The sequence below is a fragment of the Geotrypetes seraphini genome, chromosome 1 (genome assembly GCF_902459505.1).
Source record: "Geotrypetes seraphini chromosome 1, aGeoSer1.1, whole genome shotgun sequence".
Classification (NCBI taxonomy): domain Eukaryota; kingdom Metazoa; phylum Chordata; class Amphibia; order Gymnophiona; family Dermophiidae; genus Geotrypetes; species Geotrypetes seraphini.
This window is the reverse complement of record NC_047084.1, coordinates 12,287,405-12,313,684: the sequence shown is the minus strand read 5'-3', so window position 1 is coordinate 12,313,684 and position 26,280 is coordinate 12,287,405. Positions and strand designations below refer to the sequence as shown.

The following is a 26,280-nucleotide window of genomic DNA, read 5'->3' as shown; positions in this document are numbered from 1 at the left end:
ACTTCCCTCTATTTGATGTGGTTGAAGCTATGTATTGTTCAAGAGTTCATTTTAAATTCACATTAAAATTAGACATACCGCAACTGAAAGTTATGCTTCAGTTCTAAGAAAAAGTGTGTCTAGAAAAGGCAACGCAGCAAAGATCTTTACTGATTTTCTTTGCCTATCATCATTATTATTATGTTTTTATTGCCTCTTTGAAGAAATTCATCCAAGAAAAATGTGCAGCTTGCCCATCACATTTAAAAAGCAGCACGTGTCATAATATTTTGCAGTTTTCTAAAATAATGTTAAAATAAAGAAAAACACTACTCTTATTAATTATTTCCATAGCACTACCAGATGTATGCAGCACTGTACAGAGTCACTAAGGAGAGAGTCCCTGCTCAAAAGAGTTTACAATTTAAACAGACAAGACAGACAAACAGATGCCATGGATATAATTAGGGGAATGGTTAATCTGCTGGCTAGAGGAGTAGGGATATGAGATTGAAGGCTATATCAAAAAGGTGGGTTTTCAGTCTGCTTTTAAACTAGGTAAGGGTAGGGGCATATAAGAACATAAGAGCTGCCATCTCCGGATCAGACTTTAGGTCCATCAAGTCCGGCGATCCGCACACGCGGAGGCCCCGCCAGGTGTACCCTGGCATAATTTTAATCACCTGTATCACTCTATGCCTCTCATAAGGAGATGTGCATCTAGTTTCCCCTTAAATCCTAGAACGGTGAATTCTGCAATAACCTCCTCTGGTGGACAAACTGTGGTAGACATTAGCATGTGCTTACCACAGTTTAAAATGGTTTACCATGAGATATGCTCAGGCATCCTTTGGTACGCTTCAAATTGGCATATGCTACCTGTTTGCTAAAAAATATTTTTTTTAATATTTTGGTTGAAGAACGTGTCTGGGGGCGGAGAGTGGACATGTCTGTGCTAATCAGCCCATTTACATTACTTCATGCTAATTGCTTAGCACAGGAAGAGAATGACACGGTAACAGAATCCGTCCCCATCCCTGCGGATAACCACAGGAAACCATCACTGTGTCATTCTTTAAGGAGAGAGGGAAAAATCAGAGTATGAATGGGCAAAGCCACTGACTCTCAAGTCTTGCATTGAAGAATGATGATGCAGAAGGACTGAGGTTGAGATAAACACTAAAGAATGACACAGGATGGCTTGCTGCGGCTGTCACCGTGTCATTTTCTACACATGATAACTGGGTGATCCCTTACTGCAGTGTTTTTCAACCGCTGTTCCGCTGCACACTAGTGTGCCGCGAGATGTTGCCTGGTGTGCCGCAGGGCCGCCGGGCCCGGAGCTGACAGGGGGCCCGAGGCAGGGGCGCCAGTAGCTCGCCAAGGCAAAGTGAGTCGATCACCCAGGACTCACTTTGTCTTGGCGATCTAATCTATGGAGCCGATAAGTCTTCTTCTCCCCGACGTCAATTCTACAGTCGGAGAGGAAGTTCGGGCCAGCCAATCGCTGCCTGGTTCGGGCCAGCCAATCGCTGCCTGGCTGGGCGGAACTTCCTCTCCGATTGTAGAATTGACGTCAGGGAGAGCATGCGTCGGCGTCGGCTTTGGGGCCTGTTATCCATTGGTGGGTCCTGTTCCCCGATGGCAGTGGCAGTGGCTTGGGGAACGGCAGGGAAAAAGAAAGAAAGGGGGCAGGCAGGGAAACAGAAGGAAAGAAGAGAAACAGAAAAAAAGAAAGAAAGGTCAGGAAGAGAGGAAGAAAAAGTTGGGGGAGGGAATGAGGTGTGGAGGAGAGAAAGCATACAGGCTGATAGAAGGGAAGAAAGATTGGATGCACAGTCAGAAGAAGAAAGTGCAACCAGAAATCACCAGACAAGGTAGGAAAAATGATTTTATTTTAAATTTAGCAAAGTGGAGGCAGTATTACCACAGTTTTCAAAGGAATTTGCCCAAATAACTTAATAGTTAACTGGGTAAATTCCCAGAGATGAAAACTTCCCTTCACTTACTATGCACAGTTCTGAATTTATATCTGCTGTCTATATTTTACAATATGGTCACCTTTTACTAAACCGCAATAGTGTTTTTTAGCGCAGGGAGCCTATGAGCGTCAAGAGCAGCACTGGACATTCAGCGCAGCTCCCTGCGCTAAAAACTGCTATTGTGGTTTAATAAAAAGGATGGAGGGTATATTTGTCTATTTTTGTATGCTATAAAAACCAAATACAGAGAGAGACTGAGAGCTGTTGACGAAGAGCTACGTGTGTGTCTTTCTTCGATTCCAGCCAGAATATCAGCTTTGTGTTCAGCCAAACAGGCCCAGGTTTCGCACTGAATAAAGTATTTTATAATTTTTATTTCATAATAAAGTAATTATAAAATACTTTCTTTGTGTTTATTTGATTCCTATTCAAGAGAATTACTTTATATATAGTCAATATAGGCACAGAGTTAAATTTTTTAACATTTTCTTATGGTGGTGTGCCTCGTGATTTTTTTCATGAAACAAGTGTGCCTTTGCCCAAAAAAGGTTGAAAAACACTGCCTTACTGCATACAAAATGAGTGGCGGTAAATGCTCATATGGTAATTGGTTTTAAAGGCCATGCGCTAACTTGACATTAGTGCACAGGAAAAAACACAAAAGGGAATGGGATTTGTATACTGCCTTTTTGTGGTAACACGTTCAAAGTGGTTTACATATATACAGGAATTAATTTTGTAGCTAGGGCAATGGAGGATTAAGTGACTTGCCCAAGGTCACAAGAAGCTGACCTGGGATCAATCCCACAACCTCAGGATGCCGAAGCAGCAGCTTTACCACCAAGTCGGACTGCTAAGGCCACTTTCTTATGCAGCTTAGTAATAAACTCAGATCGTAAACTATCTGGGAACAGAAAAATATCCGTTGTAACTCACCTTAAGTTACAAGTGAAAAAGGTGTTAGCAAAATCCCTTCTATCAAGTTTACCTTGGGCTTCACTAAAAAATCAGATCTGCACACAGTATCATTTTCATCAATGCTTCAACTCCAAACTTGAATCTGTTTCAGAGATAAATGTTTAGGCAAAGATCATTTTTGCAAAATTCCAATAGAGCATCCACGTTGGCTGCTCTTCTGGGTCTAACAGTCTTGTGGCTCTCTTCAGTAAGTCCTCTTTCAAGATGGAGAGAACCACAAGAATTAGCTTTGTAAAAGGTGCCTGAATTTTTTAGCTACTAGAAATAAAAAGCATGTGTTTTTCTTTTATTCTTTGATTTATAAATTGCTAATCAATCTATTGTCTAATATAAATGTTTACATTGATAACTGAAATAGCACACAGTCCGCATGTAAACAGTTGTTTTTAAATCAAAAGCTCATTGCACTCTCCTGCTTCTTCAACTGAAATGAAAAAGTAGTAAAAAATGAAAATATATAAAATCAAAGATTAAAAACAGAAAGGTTGGGAATTATATTCTCTTCTGTGCACACAATTAATTTAGGTAAAGTGCCCATGATGCTTTTCTAGTCTCTCTGACTTCCTCCTGGTAGTTCTATATTGTTATTAAAGTAAATTACTTTTTAGAAGAATAATTAGAAGAATCCTAGTCTTTCTTTTTGTAATTATATTTGCTAATGTTATTTCCCACTGCTGAGGGAATTCTGCATCACTGCACAATGCAGAATTTGCAGGGAATCCCCCACTTGATATGTTGAATTTTGGGCAGGTATTTGTGTCAGTTACTTTCCTCAAGCTCTCACTACTCCTTCCCCTTAGATTGCATGACAGGAGGAGAAGAATGGCAGCACATTAAAACCTGTCCTCTTCCCCTGCTATCCCGTATATGTTTATGCTTATTGATTCTTGATATACTGCATTATCCAGCACATGGTCCAAGGAAGTGTACAATTACTAAAAAGGTTTTTGAAAGAACTCCAATTAAAGGCAAGACAGAAAAACATTCACACAATGTAAGTCCTAATCTCCCTGGGCCTAGGCGTCAGAATGGGGGGGGGCTCACAGGGACCATGGCCTCCCCAAAAATTGCCAGTGGGAATCCTGCAAGGAAAGAAGCACCTCTTGCGAGGCTGGGAGTAGAATCTTGCTACCGGCCAGCACGCCTGCTGGCTGGCTGGCTCACTCTGCCGTGTCCCTTCGCTGACATCTACTCCTTCCGCCCTCTCCCGCTGTGTGTCTACCTTAAATGCCTTGTAAAAGCACAGCACCACCCTGCCACTGGTCCTTTACAGTGCATTGCAAACTGTGTTCCGCACTGCAAGATTCCAGGTGTGCCGCCAGATGCAAGGGAGGAGGAGAGGCACCAGCTGACTGCCTACAGGACGGGCCTCTCACAGCAAGAGACACATCCTGTAGGTAGTCAACCAGTGCCTCTCCTCCTCCTTGGCATCTCTCCTCCTCTCTGCGCCTTTTCATTTTCAGCACCCCCCCCCCTCCCACTGGCTTCTCAGGGCCCCGTCTGGAGGGCTTCTGCCCATGCGCAGATATCAATGTGATGACATCACACATGTGGGTGACATCATCGCATCAATGTCCATGTACTTCCAGATGCCCTTGAGCCATGACCCCCCCACTTTAGTGTGTTGCCGGCTCGCAAAGTTTGCGAGACACTGCTTTATAGAATACCATCTTGGCACAGATCATAATGGAGCCTATCTTTGGGCACCATTTATGGAATATGGCCCTATGTGTGGCATAAAGCAAACATAGCAAGCCATCCTACATTAAAGCTTGGTGATGGGATTATTAAATTGAGGGTATGCTTTGCAGTAGCTGAAACAGGGAGGCTTCTGAGCATCAAGGGAAGATGGTGGTCTGCCGCAGATCTGTGACCGGAGAATAGATTCAACTTTCAGCAAGACAAAAAGGAGGGCATAACTAGCTGTCTCATTCCTACCTATAAAATCTGAATTATTTTCACTGCACTGTAATGGTCCTGATGGTCTTGTGTTTACAAAGAGCATTTTATATGTGAAACATATATACAGGGGTGTGTAGACTTTTACAAGGCATTATAATACATAGCCTAAAAAACAATCCTTTTTCAGGTCAGGTTTTGGGGTTTTTTTCAACTTTGAAAATCTGTAACATACTACGAATTTAAAAACAAATGTTTCTCACTACCATGTTGCTAGAAGTCAGCTTTGTAGCCAGCCATTTGCATTTGAATACAAGCAGTATGCAACCATCCTTGGTCAATACCCAAGAAAAGGACTCAAGGGCCAGGAAATGCCTTCAAGAATTTGCTTGGTGGTGATGCAAAAGTCTAACACTAGACTCATTCAAAGCAAAACTGGATGATGCATGAGAGACAAAGGATAATCAGATGACCATTGATGAATTCAATGACTGACTCAATCCTGTTAAGGAATGGTCACAAGATCATGAATGAAATTCATCCTTGGTTGTTTGAACTACTCCTTCTGCTTGGAAAACTACTGTTAATGTGCTGCAGAAAAGGGAAGCCATTATCTTGAATGGAAACCTATCGTTCTAAAAAAAATTAAAAAAAAAGGTCAGACATTTGTTTTAATGTAGCTGCTTCTATGACATTTTGTTCAAGTTTAGGACTGAAGGAGGTATACACCCAGTTTCAATTGAAAAAATGCTTAGGTTGTAAAGACACCAAAATCTAGTATATAAAGTTTTAGTTATTGCAACTGTGCTAACAGTGAAAACGGAGCTCATTTCCAAATAAGAAAAAGGGAAATAGGACTTGCATAAAGCAGTTTAAATATATACAGTCACTTATCGGGCAATGGTGGTGTTCAGTATTGGTCACCGTACCTTAAGAAGGATATGGCAATACTTGAGAGGGTCCAGAGGAGAGCGACACGAATGATTAAGGGCATGGAAAACCTTTCATACACTGAAAGATTGGAGAGGCTGGAGCTCTTCTCCCTGGAAAAGCGGAGACTCAGAGGAGACATGATAGAGACCTACAAGATCATGAAGGGCATAGAGAAAGTAGAGAGAGATAGATTCTTCAAATTTCAAAACATATAAGAACAAGAGGGCATTCAGAAAAATTGGAAGGGGATAGATTCAAAACAAATGCTAGGAAGTTTTTCTTTACTCAGCGTGTGGTAGACACCTGGAATGCACTTCCAGAGGAAGTAATAGGACAGAGTACGGTACTGGAGTTCAAGAAAGGACTGGACAATTTCCTGCTGAAGAAAGGGATAGAGGGGTATAGATAGGGGGCTACTGCGCAGGTCCTGGACCTGTTGGGCCGCCACGTGAGCGGACTGCTGGGCACGATGGACCGCGGGTCTGACTCAGTGGAGGCATTGCTTATGTTCTTATTTTTTTTACCTGGGACAATGGAGGATTAAGTGACTTGCCCAGGGTCACAGGGATTTGATCTCACTGGGATTTGATCAACACTGGGATTTGATCTCACAACCTCAGGATGCTGAGGCTGGAGCTATAGCACTAGGCCACTCTTCACCTCCTCCCAAAAATAGAATAAAGTGGTATTTGGATGTTTTGTTTGCTAAAACGTCCCAATTTCCATTTTCAAAACATATTTTAGATAGTTTTCTATGCTGTTTGTCTGCAGTGCATCTCAACATCAAGGGGGGAGGTGTTGAGGGCATGTTTTGGGTGGGATTAGGGTGGACTCATGGTCTGAATGTTTTTCTAGAATAATGGAACATTGCAGAAAACATCCAGGGCAAACCCTGGACAACTGAAGCTAGACCGGTTTCAATAATGAATAAGTGCCAAAAAGGTGGCCAAACTGACCAGATGATCACTGGAGACATGAAGACATGGCCCTCTTTACTCCTCCACTGGTCACTGACCCTCTTCTACGCCCCAGAAATGTGAATGAAACAAAACATGCCAGCCTGTATAACAGCTTCAGATGTTATGGTGAGTCCTATTAGAGCAGCAAGCAGGTCTTTGGAGTAGTTTAGTAGTCAGTGAAATGTACTGCGGAGAAGGGGATCCAGGCCTTTATCCTATTCCAAGTAGTACAAATGGTGGAAAGTGTGAGCCCTCCAAAACCTACTCTACCAACATATAGGTGACACTTGCAGGGGATAAGGGCTACTGGCATGGTATAAAATTGGGTATAGTAGTTACAGGATGAGATTTGGAGGGGTCACCATACAATGTAAGCAGATTATGGTGATCTTTTATGTGAAGTTCACTGCAGTGCCCCCAAGGGTGCCCCAGTGTCCACTTGGAAGTCTGTGTGGCCAATATGCTAAGGATGCTGGCCCTTCCTACATTCCAATGGCTAGTTTTTCTGTGGTTTTCATTTGAACTTTATTTTTTTTCCAAAAATTGAGCAAAAAGATAGATAGATGCACTAAGGACAAACATATCTAGGAAATGGCCATTTTGGGGGGGAAAAAAGATATTTTTCTAGTTTAATATGCCCATTTTTATATTCAGATCTTGAGATGTCATATAAAAAATGCCCATCAGTGTGAATTTAACTGAATTGAATTCTAACATTCCATTTGTCCTGTTTACAAAGTTGTTCAAGGCAGATTACAAGAAAACTGATCTTAAAACACACAAAAAATCTAAAAGAAATGCAATTCATACAAACACAAATCAGAATCTTTGCTGCAATACAACAGTACAAATATCTTAAAACTATACGCCAAGTTACTACATTAAGAACCATTTTGTATATCGCCTAGAATGTAGATTAGGCGATTAATCAAACTATATAATAAACTTGGAAACTTGGAAGAACAAAAAATAAAAATGGGTCTAGCCTATTTAATATGAGTAAAGCCAGCACCAAGCGATACTGGATCTGGTGCTCACAAATGGAGAAAGTGTCTCTAATGTCCGCATGGGGGCCCACCTGGAAAGTAGCGATCAACATACGGTTTGATATAGCAGCCAAAGTGGAGGATGGCCACAGAAAACTCAAAAGCTTGAATTTCAAACGTACAGACTTTAGTAGCATGGGCGAGTACCTGAAAAAAGAGCTGATTAGATGGGACGACATAAGAGAAGTGGAAAACCAGTGGTTCAAGTTGAAAGGTGCAATAAAAAGAGCTACTGACCTTTATGTGAAGAAAATAAATAAAAACAAGAGAAAAAGGAAACCGATATGGTTCTCCAAACTATTGGTAGAAAAAATAAAGGTAAAAGAATTGGCGTTCATGAAATATAAAAGAATTCTGCTGTATAGGGGGGGGGACGGGCGTTCCCTTTCATGCATCACTAATAAGCTCCATGTAATGCATTTGCATAGGGTTCTCGGTGGCTGCTATGAGAATCAGTAACCACAGAGAACCTTTTTGAACACTGGGAGGACAGATTCCTTACCAGTAAGACTGCTTTAGCGAGCCTTACTGGCATAGAAAGTTTTTGAGCACTGGGGCACCAATTATTTGAGGTCATCCTAACTTTGTTCTTCTTCCTCCACTCAGTTTAGAGAATGACACGGTGACAAAATTCATCACCGTTCCCGTCCCCGCGGATAACTGCGGGAAACCATCTTCATGTCATTCTTTAAGGAGAGAGGGAAGAATCAGAGTCTGAATGGCCACAACCACTGACCCGCAAGCTTTGCTTTGAAGAATACTGGTGTAGAAGGACTGAGGTTGAAATAGACACTAGAAAATGACATGGGATTATTTCCCGCGGTTATCCGCGGGGACGGGAACGGTGATGAATTTTGTCACCGTGTATTCTCTAACTCAGTTGTCAATTAACCAAACTCTGCTATTATCACATCCTATCACACCCTGTCCTGCAGTTTTTAACACTTTGCTTTGCATCCCACTCCCTCCCCATGCATCTTTACGCATATTTACCCACCTACTGATCCTTCACTTTATGCATCTGACGAAATGAAACCTGTAACTTGCCACTGTTATTTTTATATATAGATAGATAGATAGATATAGATATAGATAGATAGACGATCACGATGAGTAATATGTCAGCTGCTTCTATTTTAAACAGTCTCCGTTTTATTTATAGTGTGTGTCCAAGGTAAAGAAAATGTGAAATACACACCAATTCTCTTGCTATCCTTAACCCTTTCAGGCCCATAAGGATCGTAGGCCAATTTTTGTGGTTTTGACGACATTTTTATGGTAAAAGGGCTTGCAGATGCCAAAAAATTGATTTTTTTTGTGAAATATCATTATTTTTATTTTAAAAAATCACACTTCTGGCTTATGGACAGTGTGGCAAGTGAATCTTCTCGTCAATCTAGCAACGACGCTAATGAATGAATGTCGGAACCAGTTTGTTTACATAAAGGCAGTATCATATGGAATCCGTACATATCAAATTCAGAACTGTAGACTATCCCAATCAAAATTTATAGGATTTTAAAGTTATGGGACAAATATGTCCCTTGGTCCTGAAAGGGTTAAGATATAGCTTGTGTAACTTTGTAAGGGTATTTATGCTTTCAGAGATCTGTGGAGATCAGAGGCCTCAATTTTTTCACCTTGGACGTGCTCCTGAATTGCTTAAATGAAGACATAAGTAAATTAATTTAAATATTTATTTTGTTACACTAATTCTTCCTGTACTAATCTGTTCCAAAACAGAATCTAATGTTCTGCTTTACATAGTTGTCAACTAATACTGTCAAGGAACAGCAGCAGTGTTCAGGATACTGGAGTTGTTAGCATTCTGCATCAATATTCTTGGTTGCAAAGATTAAAAGCTATAAATGTAAACATTCAATTTAGATGTCACAAAGCCAAAATATTTAAATTCCGATCCAGCAAATAGTTTTCATCTCAGCGACTTTGTTTTGTAATTCATAAAAAAAGAATATCTGCAGTGCTAGAGTTGAGGGCATTAATATTTTGCTTGGATACATCTATTGAAAGTATACCCTGAGAGTAAAGACCCTTACAATCTCTGTGCTAAGCTTTTGTAAGATTTTGCACTATTGTAACAGAAAAGCTAATTATCAAGGAAAGACATGATAATTATGCAGAGCTTTTTTTTTCTCGCTAATGTAAGTACTCTTTCTAAACACCCACGCACTGCAAAACCATATTGCTGTGTGTTGCAAACGAGTGCTCTCTTCCTCTGCCTCTCTAACATGGCCCCGGTATCCTATATTGCCGATTGAAAGCTGGATAGCATGTTGTCTTATGAATCAATGGTGGCTCTCTTTTGCAATCAAACAGAGCCATCAAATACTGTAGATAATAATACAACCCAGCCTTATTCAGCATACTAGTATTGGTATCATGCATGGAAGATATATAGGGGCATTATCAAAACACTAAGCCCCTCTTCTATTAAACCGCGCTAGCAGTTTTTAGCGCGGGGAGCCGCGCTGAATGGCCCGCGCTGCTCCCAGCGCTCATAGGAACTCTATGAGCGTCGGGAGCAGCGCAGGCCATTCAGCGCGGCTCCCCGCGCTAGAAACTGCTAGTGCGGTTTAATAAAAGAGGCCCTAAGACAACCAAAAAATGACAAATCAGCACTTGGACATTTTTCTCACCAAAATGTCCAATGTCGACTTTCAAAACCAACTTTCTGGACGTCTTGCTAGGCTTTTTAGCCACTGTGTGTCCATAGTTAAGAGGGGGGCATGTTGGAGGTGTGTTTCTTTTATCACAGGCTTTCTTAATCCAATCAGCAAGTTTCACATTATTTATGTTTGCTGATGTTATCCAGATATTAACAGTTTTGGATTCACACTCCCTGGAACTGATTGTTAATAGCTCATCAAAACTTGATAAAGTTGTAGATTTTTAGCCAGTGACCAGCTTTGGTTCTCTTTTACTAAACTGTGGTAGAGGTTTCTACTGTGACCCGGGGTGCTAAATGCTCCAACATTACATTACATTGTGCTTGTTAACCGCATAACCATAGGTTCAATGCGGTTTACAAAAGACTATTACATTACATTACATTAATGACTTCTATTCCGCCTGTACCTTGCAGTTCTAGGCGGATTACATCAAAAAGATAGCTGGATATTTCCAGGAAGAGGAATACAATTAAAGGCGTTGTGGTCTAATACAATTTTGAAGAGAGGATACTAAGTGGGAGAAAGAACGGAAAAGAATGGGGGGTTAGGACATCAGGATGGATTTTTTGAATAGTAGGGTTTTGATTTCTTTTCGGAAAGCTTTGAGGTCTGTTGTTGCTGTCAGCAGGTTGGTGATGGAGGGGTCCAATTTTGCTGCATGTGTTGCTAGTAGGTTGTCATACATCTTTTTGCGCTTAGTTCCTTTGAAAGGGGGGTAGGAGAAAGGGGACCGGGTTTTCCTCTGCCTGTTTAGGCAGTTGTTTAGGTGGGTGGGTGCCGTTCCGTTTAATGTTTTGAATAATAGGCAGTATAGTTTGAATTGGATGCGGGCTTATTAACGATAAACATAGTACAAATGAATTAGTTGCTCCAATACTCATAGGAATTTTATGAGCGTCAGTACATTTAGCATTCCAGGCCTTTAGTATAAGGAAGGGGGGAGTTATGTTGAACCCCTCCAAAACCGATGCTATCATTTTTTCTTAGGGTGACACCCTTTCTTTTCTATTGCCGCCAGCTACTGCATGAATTCAGATCCAGATTAAGGATTCTGTCAAAATTTTGGGTGTTGCCCTGGCAGAGAACTGTCTTGGAACAATATCTGAACTTTTACTTCCATATCTCATGTGAAGTGAAAAGATCATTCTTTGATTTAAAACAAATTTTAGGACTACTAGATCGGTGCTTAATGTACAGGCCTTGTGCATTTTTATTCACAACCTGGTAATAAATTACCTTGATTCAAAAAACATAGGGCTCCTTTTACTAAGGTGTGCTAGCGTTTTTAGCACGCGCTGCATTGCTTCGTGGGCTAACTCTGCGCTACACGCCAAGAACTAACGCCAGCTCAATGCTGGCATTAGCGTCTAGCATGCGCGTCAATGCAGTGCGCGCTAAGCGCTTGCTAAAACCACTAGCGCAGCTTAGTAAAAGGAGCCCATAATCATGTAACCCATTTTCTCAGGGACACATATTGGCTACCAATCTCCTATCATAATCATACAAGATACTTATCTTTACTCTACAGATTATCTATTCTGATCTTCCATTTTCCCTACCTGTCCTACTCATCACTTACACTCTTATCACAAACATTACTTTCCTCCCAACATAACCTCCTGACAGTTCGCTTATTTTTAGGATATCCCTAATGAATTTGCATGAGATAGATCTGCATGGATACTACCTCCATTGTATGCAAATCTATCTCATGCATATTCATTAAGGGATTGGACGGATTCCTGAAGGATAAAGGGATCGTGGGATACTGAGGGAGGAGCTGGGATGTAACACAAGTATAGAAAGCTAACCAGGTAATGAGTATAGAAACCAAACCAGGTCGTGCATGTGCAAGACCGGAGGGTTAGGACTTCGATAGGAAGACAGGACTTAAATGAGAAACCAAGGTGGCAAGGGAGCCACTTCTGGTGATACAGACAGGTCGTGACCTGTTTGGGCCGCCGCGGGAGCGGACTGCTGGGCGGGATGGACCTGTGGTCTGACCCGGCGGAGGCACTGCTTATGTTCTTATGATAATCTTCAAACCTGGCCTATTTGTGGCACTTGAGGCCTGAACTCCTGCATCCCTGAACTAAGAACTCTTGTCTTAGTATTCTTGCCTCTACCTACCACAAGATTGGAAACCCCATTCAACAAGTTCAAAACTTGTCTGAAAATATACTATTTCTATCTTGCATATCCTGTTGATGTGACATAAACCTTAAGAAGTTCATTTTCATAAAATGCAGACATCCCAAAAACATCATAATCTGGCACTTGGACATCCTAATCACTGGGATGTCCAAGTACCAATTTTTGAAACTGTCTTTCTGGACATCTTGTGAGCCGTTCTACCTGCTGCACATCCAAGACTAAATGGGGGAGTGTTGTAGGTGGGCTTTGGGCGGGCTTAGACTTTGACATCTTGTGGCAAGAATCAAACATTTCCCAGGATGTCCTAGACCAAGGATCTCAAAGTCCCTCCTTGAGGGCCGCAATACAGTCAGGTTTTCAGGATTTCCCCAATGAATATGCATTGAAAGCAGTGCATGCACATAGATCTCATGCATATTCATTGGGGGAAATCCTGAAAACTCAACTAGATTACGGCCAAGGAGGGACTTTGGGACCCCTGTCCTAGACGAACTTAAGATGTTCTGAGCTAGACCTGTTTTAAGAGCGTCTAAGTGCCAAGAAGGTACCCAAACTGACCACTGAAGGGATTAAGTATTATCACACCACACTCCCCCCAGTGGTCATTGACCCCTTCCCATCACTCCAAAATCTAAATGAAATAGTACATACCTGTCCCTAGGCACCTGGTATGGGAAAGCCAAGTAGAGCATCACACAGATGTCTTAAGTAGGACCTCTAAAGTTTTGAAATCAGCTCACTGAGTTTTTATGTGGAGGAGCATTTTCAATAGGAAATTTAAGCCCAAATTTGGACATTTTGGGAAACAAATCCAAAAATCCAGTAGAGAAAATGACCATTTTCAAAAAAGCAAATTGTCCATCTTTTATTTTTGAAAATTACCATTTCTAGTTGAGTTTTATCTTTTTGACCATTTAAAAAAAAATAAAAATGCACAAAAACAAGCCATTGGGACCTACGCGCAGGCAGGATTCTTAGCAAGCACTCTAGGGGGTATTGCAGTGAACTTCACATTAAAAAGTTCCAGGTACACAAATCACCATAACCTGCTTATATTATATGGTGAGCCCTCCAAAATCCACCCAAAATTTAATGTACCCACCTTACACCATAACAATAGTTCTTATGGCTGCAGGTGTCATCTTTATGTAGGCACAATGGTTCTGGAAGGGCTTTGGAGGGCTCACCATACAATATAAGCATATAATGATGACATACATACCTGGGACTTTTTAATGTGATGTTCACTGAAGTACCCACTAGATTGCCCCTCTGCTCTGTTGACCATTTGAAGGGAACTTCTTTGTGCCTTGTTACTATGGGCTCCTTTTACTAAGCTGCAATAGCGGTTTAAGCGCGTGCTGAATTGCCATGTGCGCTAGACTTTAACGCCAGCATTGAGCTAGCGTTAGTTCTAGCCGCTTAGCGCGGGTTTAGCGCGTGCTAAAATCCTGCATGCGCCAAAAACGCTATCGCAGCTTAGTAAGAGGAGCCCTATGTTTTGGTCTACTTTTAATGTTAATGTCTTCCTTGATGTGTTCTTTCTGTACTCCGCCTAGTACCAAGAAAGAATTATGTTATGTTATGTTAATGTATGAGAAAATAACTCAAGAGAGGAATAATCTATACTCGCCCCTCCCTCTTCTTCCTCTATTTTTCTTTTATTCAATTGTATTTCTTTCCTTTAGCTCTTCTGTTTCATATCAGTCGATTATTACCTTGCCTGTAACTGATACTGTTTTTATTTTTTAAACGAAACTGTAAACCGTTTAGAAGTTTCAGATATACGGTATATCAGAAATCAAATAAACTTAAATTTAAGCTGTACTACAGGCTAGTATTTACTGTTTCTTTTACATCTTTGAGTGGTAGTAGGGAGGGGGGTCGGAGACCACTGGGAAAGTAAGAGGGGTCATGCCTTAATTCCTCTAGTGGTCATCTGGTCAGTTTGGGTACCTTTTTGTCCCTTATTCATTTTTAAACAGGTCTAGCCCCAAACGTCTAAATGGTGCCCTGGACATTTTGTTAAATGTTCAATTATTGTCACAAAATGTCCAAGTCCTCAGCCTGCCCAAAACATGCCTTCAACACGCCCCCTTGGAATTTAGATGAACAGGGACAAACAGCTTAGAAAAATGTCTAAAATATGGGTTTTGAAAATAGTGCTTTGGACATTTTAGCAAGAAAAGCATTCAAATGCCACTTTATGCCATATTTTGGATGTTTTTCTCTTTTGAAAATGAGCCCCTTGGGGCTCCTTTTACAAAGGTGCGCTAGCGTTTTTAACGCATGCACCGGATTAGCGTGCGCTAGCCAAAAATCTACCGCCTGCTCAAAAGGAGGCGGTAGCGGCTAGCGCACGTGGTAATTTAGCGCATGCTATTCTGTGCGTTAAGGCCCTAGCGCACCTTTGTAAAAGGAGCCATTAGTATTTATGATTGATAAAGCATTAACAGGTATCATGAGGTATCACTTCTTAAATAGGGGTCCTCAGAAAATGACGCCAGTTGTAAGAAATGCTCTGATATTGGTTGATAGAAACAATTTGAAGGATGTGTCAGACCTAAGAATATGGATTTTTGGACCAATCCTTGCTTCTGTCTTCATATATTTTTGAGCAGCACATTGTAGCAAAACTATATCACAGCTACTGAACTAATTACTGCAGTTTCTGGATTCTGTTCCAGGACTTTCTAATCATTTCTATCTTATATAATACATGAAAATTATATGTAGATGTTAACCATATTCTCAGGCTCCCATAAAAATAAGAACTGTTTACTATCAGAAAAAAAGAGGTTACGTTCAGAGCTGTACCAAATAAAATATTTTACTATTCAGCTGAATACGAATAATGAAAAATATTATTCAGCCAAATACAAATAATGAGCATTGAGCTTTAATTTAACACATAATAAATGAAGCAACGTGAAATCAGAGATCACGTGTTTATTTCAGTAGGACCTAGCATATAGTAGAGCCCTGGATTATTTGTATTCAAAATTTAAATCACTGTTCAGCCAAAAAGAATAATTAATTTGGGACACAACTCGGGGCTGAAATGAATTGAATATGAATATTTGGTACAGCCCTATTTTAGCAGTTTTGACAGTTTTTTTTCCCCCCTTTTACAAAACCGCACAAGAGGTTTTTAGCGACAGCGCACTGAATGCGCTATGCTGATCCGACGTTCATAAGAACTCAGAAGCTCATAGGAACATCGAAGCAGCGCAGAGCATTCAGAGCACTGGATGGCACTAAAAACCTCTTGAATGGTTTTGTAAAAAGGGGGGGGGGGGTTAGTTTGTTTGATTTCATTCAAGACTCCAGAATTAACACTATGGGCTCCTTTTACAAAGGTGCGCTAGCGTTTTTAGCGTACGCCCCAGATTAGCGCGCACTACCCCAAAAAACTACCACCTGCTCAAAAGGAGGCGGTAGCGGCTAACGTGTGGGGCATTTTAGCGTGCGCTATTCCGCGCGTTAAGGCCCTAGCACACCTTTGTAAAAGGAGCCCTATATTTCAAACTATAAAGAACTTTGGAAAGAACCAGAAACATAATGAGATTAAAAAATGAGTCCTCACAGCCCTTCGGCTCTTACCTCTACAATATCTGAATTCGTTCGACTTTCATGTGGCTCATTGTACTCTGTGTATTTCAGCAACACTTTGTCCATGTCAGTACTGGCATACTGGAACAGTTTGTTAGTACTGTTGAAGATGATTAGAGCAATCTCACAGTCACACAGAACGCTCAACTCATAAGCCTTCTTCATTAACCCAAATTTCCTCTTTGTAAATGTCACCTGTAAGAAAGAAGGCAATTCTGTGAGAAAAAAAAAAAGAAAGATCTGGCTCTACTTCTTTTTCATAGCATGATGGCATGTAATCACTGCTGTCTTGCAGAGTGAAAATGTTCAGTCACAAAGCAAGCTAATGAAAACATAAAAGCATTATGAACTGCCATACTGGGTCAGACCAAAGGTCCATCTAGCGCAGCGGTCTCAAACTCAAACCCTTTGCAGGGCCACATTTTGGATTTGTAGGTACTTGGAGGGCCGCAGAAAAAATAGTTAATATCTTATTAAAGAAACAACTTTGCATGAGGTAAAAATCGTTATAGTTTATAAACCTTTCCTTAATTGCTTCTGATAATTTCAGCTGTACACAGCTGAAAGCAGTGCAACATGCAGAAAGTGAAGTTTAGATGGTTTTTCACTTTCTGCATGTTGCACTGCTTTCAGCTATGTACAGCTGAAATTATCAGAAGCAATTAAGGAAAGATTTATAAACTATAAAGAGTTTTACCTCATGCAAAATTGAGATTTAGATTCTAAAGCAAGAGACAAGATTTTGGTGTAGTCCTCTAGGCTTTATTGTAGAGGGGAGAATCAATATCTGACTTGTGCCTGTAAAACTTGTGCCTTAAGTATCCGGTGGTCATGTCCGCAACCGCCTTCAGCTCTCACCTCCTCCAGCACCAGACACAACCACCGTGAGAGTTCACGCTATTACGCACACACGCACAAGCTGCACTGCTTCCAATGGTAATCTTGCATTCTGGAACGTTGGCCACCTCACTGCTGTAACCTCAGGAAAGCGCTTTCCTGCATCTGTACGCAATTGTCCTCTCCACTCCACCTCACAATCGCGTACAGACGCAGGAAAGCACTTGCGTGAGGTTACAGGAGTGAGGTGGACTATGTTCCAGAACAATGGTAACATACCGAGGGCTTCAAAATAGTACCTGGTGGGCCGCATGCAGCCCATGGGCCGCGAGTTTGAGACCACTGATCTAGCCATTTAAGTCACAAGCACCTGACAAGATCCCCAAAACTAGCAAACTCTATGCTACTTAGCACTAAAAATAAGCAGTGATTTTCCACAGGTCTGCTTTTTTTATAAATCTTTATTCATTTTTAAAACTTTCAACAAGTGTAACATAAGATACAATCACTATATCCTTTAACATCACTTAATATACCATCAAATTGTAACTCACATCGAATATCTGCCTCCCTTATACCCAACAATTGTTCATAAGCATAAGAAATCATAAAATATTCCCTCCCCCCCTACCCTGGACGTGTATGAACAAAGGAAGAAAATAATATTCATCTTGTACAAATATTTTGTTAATGGCTCCTAAACATCCCTAAATTTCTTAAAATGCCCCTGCTGTATAGCTATTACCCATTCCATTTTAAAGATTTGGCATAACGAATTCCACCAAAAATTATAATTAAGCCGATCCCAATTTTTCAAATTTTACATAATTTGTTGTATAGCAACTCCTGTCATGATGAGCAAAAGTTTATTATTATTAGAAGGTCTGCTTTAATAACTGTTTATGAACTTTTCTTCCTAAAATTTGACAATTTTTCTAAGTTCACAAATCTCATCAACTAAATATTTAAAACTATCCCCCTCCTTTACAATGCTGCGAGCTGTGAGCGTCAGAGGTCTTACCGCTGCAGCCAGCGTTAGTGTGCTTTTGTAAAGGAGGAGGTATGTTTGTTCATCATAAATCTTTCCTAGTGGATTATATTTGGTAATGTAGTTTGTTTACTCTATGCTGTCACATGTACCCAGAATGTGTAACTGATGTTGGTAATTACCTTTTAAGTTGGTCGATTACCAGCTTCCAATTAGAACCATTTGTTGTATCAGTTATTTTATCTTTCTGAAGGCAGACCTCCAGGGTCCTCAGCTACACTGACACATTTCCTGCCTTTTCCCATCGGAAACCTTTCTTGCCAAGAACACATTTTGGAGGACTGAAAAGTTCTCATGCTACAGTAGGGATGTGCACTTAATTGTGTTTATGGATGTACTATTTTATGTTTGCAAATCCAGGGTTGATACTCAGTAGTACTTCTTCGTGTAGGAGTAGATAAGTGCTGCTCACTGGGACCAGCCACTGATTTTTAACTGCTGAAAATCTATATGGTACAATCTGGATAATGTCAGGGTGGTCCAGAATTCGAGCAAAGGCAGAGCCAGGATTTATCCAGATATTGCCAATTTTCAGTGCCAATACCTGGGTCACTATTTGGATAAGTAGGGACAGCAAAATAGCTTTACAAAGCAAAATTGTGACTACCTCGTTTCACTTCACATGGTTGTAAAAAAAATTTGTTGATACTGCTTCGCACCTAAGCAGGGCCAGGAAGCAGTAGCAGAAAGAAAGCTTCCAGACACAGAAGGTAGCGTGTTTACTTTGCTCATGCTGCCAGTGGCCAGAAGAATGAAAGATCCCATCATCTCCAGATCCAGCATCTCTCCTTCCTTCCCCACCACCCCAGGGTCTGCCTTCCTATCCAGTATCTATATCCCCCTTGGGTGCAACTTCTCTCCATTTCTTTTCCCTCCATCCATCCCATTGTCCACCATCTCTCTTCCTCTCCTCTGTTTTCAGACCCATTATTTCTTCCCCTTCACCTCCCCCTCTCCTCAGTCTGGCATATGCCCCTCTCTTTGAACCCCTTCTCTCCATATACTTATAATAGCTGGTTGGTCACTGAATGGGTGAGCCAGATTTTTTAAGAAAACAAATCAATTCGAATCAATTCACCAAAGTGAATCAGCGAATCGGGCAGCTCTAGTACACGTACCAATGTCAGGAGGTACGCAGTATGGCACTGTAAGTCTTCCACTCTCCTTTTGCCATCGCATATTTTATCACCATCGTCTTCTCTCCCCAGCCATCCCGGACTAGGTAGCTCATTGTACTCTTAACTTTCCCCACACAGCGTTACTTTAGCAATTCCATCAGGCAGTCTCGGGGCTTTTGCTAGTGGCCTGCCTCCAATGATACAACTTCCTCTTTCCTTGGAGGTGGCCAGCCTAGCATAGGCTCTGAGACTGCCTGATGGAATCACTCTCCAGGCCCTGATGCTTTAATCTCCCTCCCAACCCCACAATTCCCCCCCCCCCTCGAGGTACCTGGTGATCCAGCAGGGGTCTTTGTGGCAGGAGCATGGCCCTCTCGCTCCTGCCTCCTCATGGTTGCCTTCCAAAATAGCTGCCGCACCTCTCATAGCTGCTTGTGGCATTTCCTATAGTACTGTGAGCTGCCGCAAGAGGTCGCAGCAACCATTTTAGAAGGCAGCCGCGAGAAAGCAAGAGTGTGAGGACCACGCTCCTGCCACAAAGACTCCCACTGGACCACCAGGTACCTCAGTAGGCCCGGGGAGGAATTGTGGGGTTGGGAGGGAGATTAAAGGCTCGAGGCCTAGAAAGGAGAGAGAACCTTGGCCATGGATTGGGGGGAGGGAGGGATGAGAGATGCAGAGATCTGCGAGAGGTTGGGGGGAAAGAGATATCAGGCCAGTGCAAGGGGAAGGGGGAGGGAACGAGAGAGATGTTGAATCACTGGGAGAAGGGAAGGAAGGAGAGAGATGTCAGACTAGGGAATGGAAGGGAAGGAGGGGAGAGAGAGATACAAGACTGCAGGAAGCAGAGATGCCAGATTGTGGGAAGGAGAGGAGACAGATTCCAGACAGTGGGAAGAGGAGAAAGGAAGGAGAGAGATGTTGGACCACTGAGAGGAAGGAGGGAAGGAGAGAGATGTCAGACCATGGAAACGGGGAGGGAAGGAGTTAGAGATGCCAGACAAGGGAATGGAAGGGAAGGAGGAAGGGAGGAGAGAGATACCAGATTGCAGGAAGGAATTGGTTGAAATCAAGCAAAGAGGAGGATAAGGTAAATTGGAGACTTAAATTAAAGAATTATAAATACTTGATTAAAGAGAAACGTTCAAAATACTATGCACAGAAAATTGGTACATCTAAGATTAATAATAGAAAATTGTTTAAACTGGTCAATACTTAACTGACACTGAATTGGCTTTGAGGTCAAACACCAAATGTTCTCCATCTTCTGAAACTCTTGCGGAGTTCTTTAACAAAAAAATTTTTGATCTGAGAGCAACTTTGCAATCTCCTACTTATAACTATGTTGTCCCACAACCTAGTCATCTGGAAGATGGCTCAAAAGTAGACACGCTCTGGAATCATTTCCAGACTCCGTACAGACAACAGTTTATAAAACTGTTTAATAAATATGTCGGATCAAATTGTTTATTGGATGATTGTCCCCCAACTATTATGAAAAATGCTCCATTTACTTTTAAAGCGGATTTATTTAAATGGACCGTTTTTTTCACTGGCTAAAGGATTGTTTCCTAATGATTTGGGTCAAATCTTGATTACCCCCATTCTTAAGGACCAGAAAATATCAATTGCTACTAAATCCAATTATAGATCTATTGCAAGCATTCCTCTGTTCACCAAATTGTTGGAAGGATTAGTCAAGTTAGAATTAGTAAGCTATTTGGAAAAATTCAATATCCTTCATGAATATCAGTCAGGATTTAGAAGAGGCTTCAGTACCGAGACTTTTCTTGCCTCAATGATTTATCACCTCCACTGTCTATTCAGCAAAGGCACAAGCACCCTAATTCTCTAGCTAGATCTTAGCAGTGCCTTTGATCTAGTAGACCATGATATCCTGTTGGGATGTCTGGACACAACAGGGATTTCAGGAAGGGTTTGGATTTGGTTTCAAGGCTTTCTGAAAAAAAGATCTTACCAAGTGGTTAGTGAAGGCAATTATTCTCATTCTTGGAGCAACCCATTTGGTATGCCCCAAGGCTCTCCTCTTTCGCCCACTTTGTTTAACATCTATACCTCTTCACTTGGATATCTATTGCAGAGTTCAAACTTGAAATTTTATATTTATGCTGACGATATCACTATCTTGTTTCCTTTAAATAATTTCAATACTGAAGTTATAAATCAGATATCTTTCATCATGTCTCAGATAGAACAGTGGACTATCAATTTCAAGTTGAAATTCAATACTGAAAAGACTAACGGCCTCTTTTACAAAGCCGCATTAGCGGCTGTGCTGCGCTAATGGCCCTGAAGCCCATAGAGATTTAAAGGGCTTCGGGGCCGTTGCCACGCGGCTTTTTAAAAGAGGCAGTAAATTTTTCTTGACCAGTCCTAATGATAAAATAACAGACACGTTACTTCATTGCAATGAACATGACTACCCAATAACTACTTCCATCAAAATTTTGGGAATCATGCTGGACCATCATCTAACTTTGGTCGAACACAATAATTTAGTGGTAAAAAAATGCTTTTTCGAATTGTGGAAATTACGGACCATAAAAAAATATTTTGACAGTATCATTTAGACTATTGGTACAGTCATTAATTTTATCCATCTTTGACTACTGTAATATCATCTACTTAGGATCCTCTAAGAAAATTTTAAGGAGATTGAGGATAATCCAGAATACAGCAGTCCGATTGATCTTTGGTTTAAAAAAGAACGATCATGTCAGCCCGTATTATCGTTTACTGCATTGATTACCGCTAGAAGCAAGAGTATTATTCAAATTTTCTTGTATCTGCTTTAAGTTGATATCGGGATTGTCTCCAATTCACCTTTCCCCTCACTTTGAGTAATATAGGCCATTGAAGGAAACTAGAAGTTTTCACTTATTTGCCTATCCCAAGGCAAATGGTTGTCGATATAAGACTTTCTTAGAGAGGACCTTAGCGTTTCAAGCTAGGTGAATGTATCTATCAAGCCAAGTCTTACTGTTCTTTTCAAAAATTAGTCAAGTCCTCTCTGTTTGACAAATTTATTACTTAACTTAGGAGTTTTTAAGATTGTAACCAATATTTTATTGAATGATTGTATTCTTATTGAATGATTATATTTTGCTGACTGGCCAGTTCCTCTTAGTGTAAACTGCCTAGAACTTCTGGTAATGGCGGTATAAAAGAATATAGTTATTATGATGATTATTATTAAGAGAAATTCCAGACTGAGGGAAAAAGAGGAGAGAGATGCCAAACTATGGGAAGGGGGAAGGAAGGAGAGAGATGTAACATAACATAATAGTACTCTTGTATATAACCTCTAAAATATTGGAGCTCTGTGCGGTTTACAAATAAAGAAGACTGCACATATGCAAGGATACAACAATTCAGTTGCTAAAAGTTTTTCTTAAAAAGATAGGTTTTTGACAATTTCGTGAAATTAAAATAGGAATAAGAACTGAAAATCAATTTACTAAAGCTCTTATCCCAAAAAGCAGACCACTGGAAGGAGGGAGGGAAGGAGAGAGATGTTAGACCATGGAAACACGGAGTGAAGAAGAGAGAGATGCCAGACCATGTGAGAGGAGAGAGAAAGTAAGGGAAGGTAAGATATGGAAAAGCAGATTTTGAGAAGCAGAAAAATGGAAAAAAGTTGAATGTTAATGCCAAACATGGATGAAGGATAGAAAGTGAAGAAGGAGAGAAAACCCATCAATAGTTGCACAGTAAGAAGGAAGTGCAACCAGAGACTGGGAAAGAATGATTAGAAAAATAAAACCATCAGATAACAAAGGGTAGGGAAAATTATTTTATTTTCAATTTAGTGATCAAGATGTGTCATTTTTGAGAATTTATAACTACCATTATGTATTGTTAATAAGATTATATTGTGTATATATGACAAATGAATGGAAGAAACTGCATTACAATTAGTACTATTATTTTGGGGAAAGAGATGCCAGACTTTGGGAAGGAGAGGAGAAAGATGCCAGACCATGCCAGGAGAGGAAAGGGGTAAGACAGATGTCCGACCACAGGAGAGGAAAGAGATGGAGGAGATTGTTCACAGGGATGGGAGGGGTAGGTAAGGGAAGAAAGATGGAGGAAATGCTGTTCATAGATAGATGGCAATAGGAGAAAAGAAAGAGGGAGGCGATGGTACACATGGAATAGATGGGAAGGGAAGGGATGACATGGAAAAGCAGATAAATTTGAGAAGGAAACAGAAAAATTTAAGAAAGTTGAATGCTAAAAGTTAATGCCAAAGATGGATGTAGTGACTATAATTTTGAATACCAATGGTAAGAGAGCTAATGCCATCCACAAGTTGCTCAGAAAAAGTGAAACTCTGAAGGGAGGTGGATACCTTCCCTTGGTAAAAGAGTTTACCATCCAATCATTGCATTTGTTTAAAAAGGCATCACTCTTTAACCAGGTAAAACTTCAATTATATGAAAAAATACTTAATCGACAAAAATTGTTCAAAACTCATATATATAAGAAAATCTCTTGTTTGCACTTATCTGTGCAGACTTGCAAAGCTGTGAATATAAGGGCTCTGGGGTCTCAACGTGGCCCCGTTTCGATAAACTGCTTCAGGAGACCCAATACAATGCTGCACACTGGTGTAAATTGTATCTTCCCAAGAGATGATCGTTTGTCAAAATTTGAAGAATCCAAACGATTTGGATTCTTCAAATTTTGACAAACGATCATCTCTTGGGAAGATACAATTTACACCAGTGTGCAGCATTGTATTGGGTCTCCTGAAGCAGTTTATCGAAACGGGGCCACGTTGAGACCCCAGAGCCCTTATATTCACAGCTTTGCAAGTCTGCACAGATAAGTGCAAACAAGAGATTTTCTTATATATATGAGTTTTGAACAATTTTTGTCGATTAAGTATTTTTTCATATAATTGAAGTTTTACCTGGTTAAAGAGTGATGCCTTTTTAAACAAATGCAATGATTGGATGGTAAACTCTTTTACCAAGGGAAGGTATCCACCTCCCTTCAGAGTTTCACTTTTTCTGAGCAACTTGTGGATGGCATTAGCTCTCTTACCATTGGTATTCAAAATTATAGTCAGTTTCTCATTTATTATACATTTACTTTTCTGACTAGCATACATATATGTCCCTGTAAGCTCTCTTGACAAAGATGGATGTAGGGCAGAAAGTAAAGGAGAGAAAAATAGCAAATGGATAAGAAGGCCCTGGAAACAGAGTTAAGAGCACATACAGAAGGAACTGCAACCAGAAATTGGGAAAAGATGATAAGAAAAATAAAATCGCCAGATAAAAAAGATAGTATTTACATCCGCTGTCTATATTTTGCACTGTTCAGGAAGAAATGCATTTGTTTCTATTTCTCTGGTATTTTAGTTTTGTTTCTGTATATTAGGACTTTTAGTTTGTGGTCCTATATTTGCAGAGAGTTTATCTGTATTCTGTATGTATGATCAAGACCAGGTGTTCTAGTGGGAATAAATGTTTAGAAGCATTATTGGTGTCATGGCCCCAAGTAGGAAGATATTTGTTGGCTCTTCTTCAACATTTTTGGACCTAAAACAGCATTCACTTAAAAATTTGCAATGACCACTGATTTATACGGTCCTGTTTACATGCTAAACCTGCCTGGTTAGGTCTGAATATTGGGACTCCGCCCCCAGAATATCCCTGACATATCTGGCTTTAAGTTTGGCACTAACCAATTATCTTCAGCGAGGACCAGAGAGCTGCGAGCAAGCAATTTATCCAGTCGGTAGTTGTTTCTGGCCAGTTAACTCACTTTGAATATGGGCTGGAATGTTTACTTTCATACAATAGATTTATATGTGTGATTCCCCCTCCCCCTGAAAATGCCTCCACTGTGGAAAAAGTAGAGCATTTTTCAGGTGGTCACTGAGGTTTCAGTCTGTGGCTAGCACAGACTGAAGGGGAGTTGGAGAGCCTTATCCCTGTGGGAGTGGGGAGGCTATAAAGGGAAGTGCAATAAGAATGACAAGGCATTTGGTTGTTCCTTCTCCCGCCAAAGCCTGAGACCAAGGGAGTCTCTCAAAACAGTTTGGGAGGGAACTGGCAACTGTTATGTAAATAGTGAAGACTACACAGCATTTGGAAGTGGCAAGGGAACATTTGAGAATGGGATCTAGTGTCTGCCTTGCACTGTGTTACCTGTAAATAGTTTGGAGACTGTTTGACCAACTTTGAATATAGTTCCTGTTTGGTTCACTCATAACCTCGGCCAAGCTGTCTTGTCATTCATAGGAGAGTGGAGAGTTTGAGTGAAGTGAGTGAATACCCTCAGAGTTGTCCGTCCTCTGGCCTACCAGAGTAATCCAGCCCCGGCCTATGCACAAGCTCGAGTGTAAGTCCGTGAGGGACTGAAGCCAGTTGCATGAGTGATTCTTGCTTTGAGAAAATCCTCTTTTTTGTGAGCCCTAATCTAATCTAGTCTTCGGTTTATATACTGGGTCATCTCCTGAAGGAGCTCAACTCGGTTCACAAGTAATTAAGATCCTTGGTGTTGGACAGGTGTTAGATAGGTGATACTTCCCCCCCCTTTCCCGACCTGATGAACTGGCTGGAGTCCCACGCTGCGTAGCGAGGAGCGGACGGGGTGAGAGACCAGGTTTACATATGCATAGAAACTGACCCCCTAATATTTAAACACTAGTCAATGTTGACATCCAACACTGACCCCCCTCTTTTATTAAGATGCGCTAGTCATTTTAGCGTGCGCTTATATTTAGCATGCGCTAAAACGGCTAGCGCACCTTAGTAAAAGGACCCCTGAATGCAGCATTTAAAAATAAACTTGGATATTCTGCACAGATGATATCAGTGCTGAATCTCTAAGCATATGTCATGTGAAGTGACAAAATTGAATAAAAGGGGAGGGGAAGCTGCGCTGAATGCTCTGCGATGCTCCCGACGCTCATAGGAGCTCTATGAGTGTTGGCAGCAGCACAGAGCACTCAGCACACCGGCCTGTGCTAAAAACCGCTTCCACGGTTTTGTAAAAGGTGGGGGAGGGG

The 26,280-nt window shown here is 40.9% G+C and overlaps 1 protein-coding gene across 12 annotated transcripts in view; it reads right to left on the bottom strand.

Moving 5' to 3' along the window:
* MEF2C (myocyte enhancer factor 2C) overlaps nt 1–26,280 on the bottom strand; it is a 498,913-nt gene that overhangs the window by 218,481 nt on the left and 254,152 nt on the right. For all 12 annotated transcript variants that reach the window (XM_033921515.1, XM_033920672.1, XM_033921247.1 and 9 more), the window contains one exon: nt 16,224–16,427. In XM_033921515.1, coding sequence (XP_033777406.1) covers nt 16,224–16,427 — 204 coding nt within the window. The remainder of the gene's footprint in view (nt 1–16,223; nt 16,428–26,280) is intronic.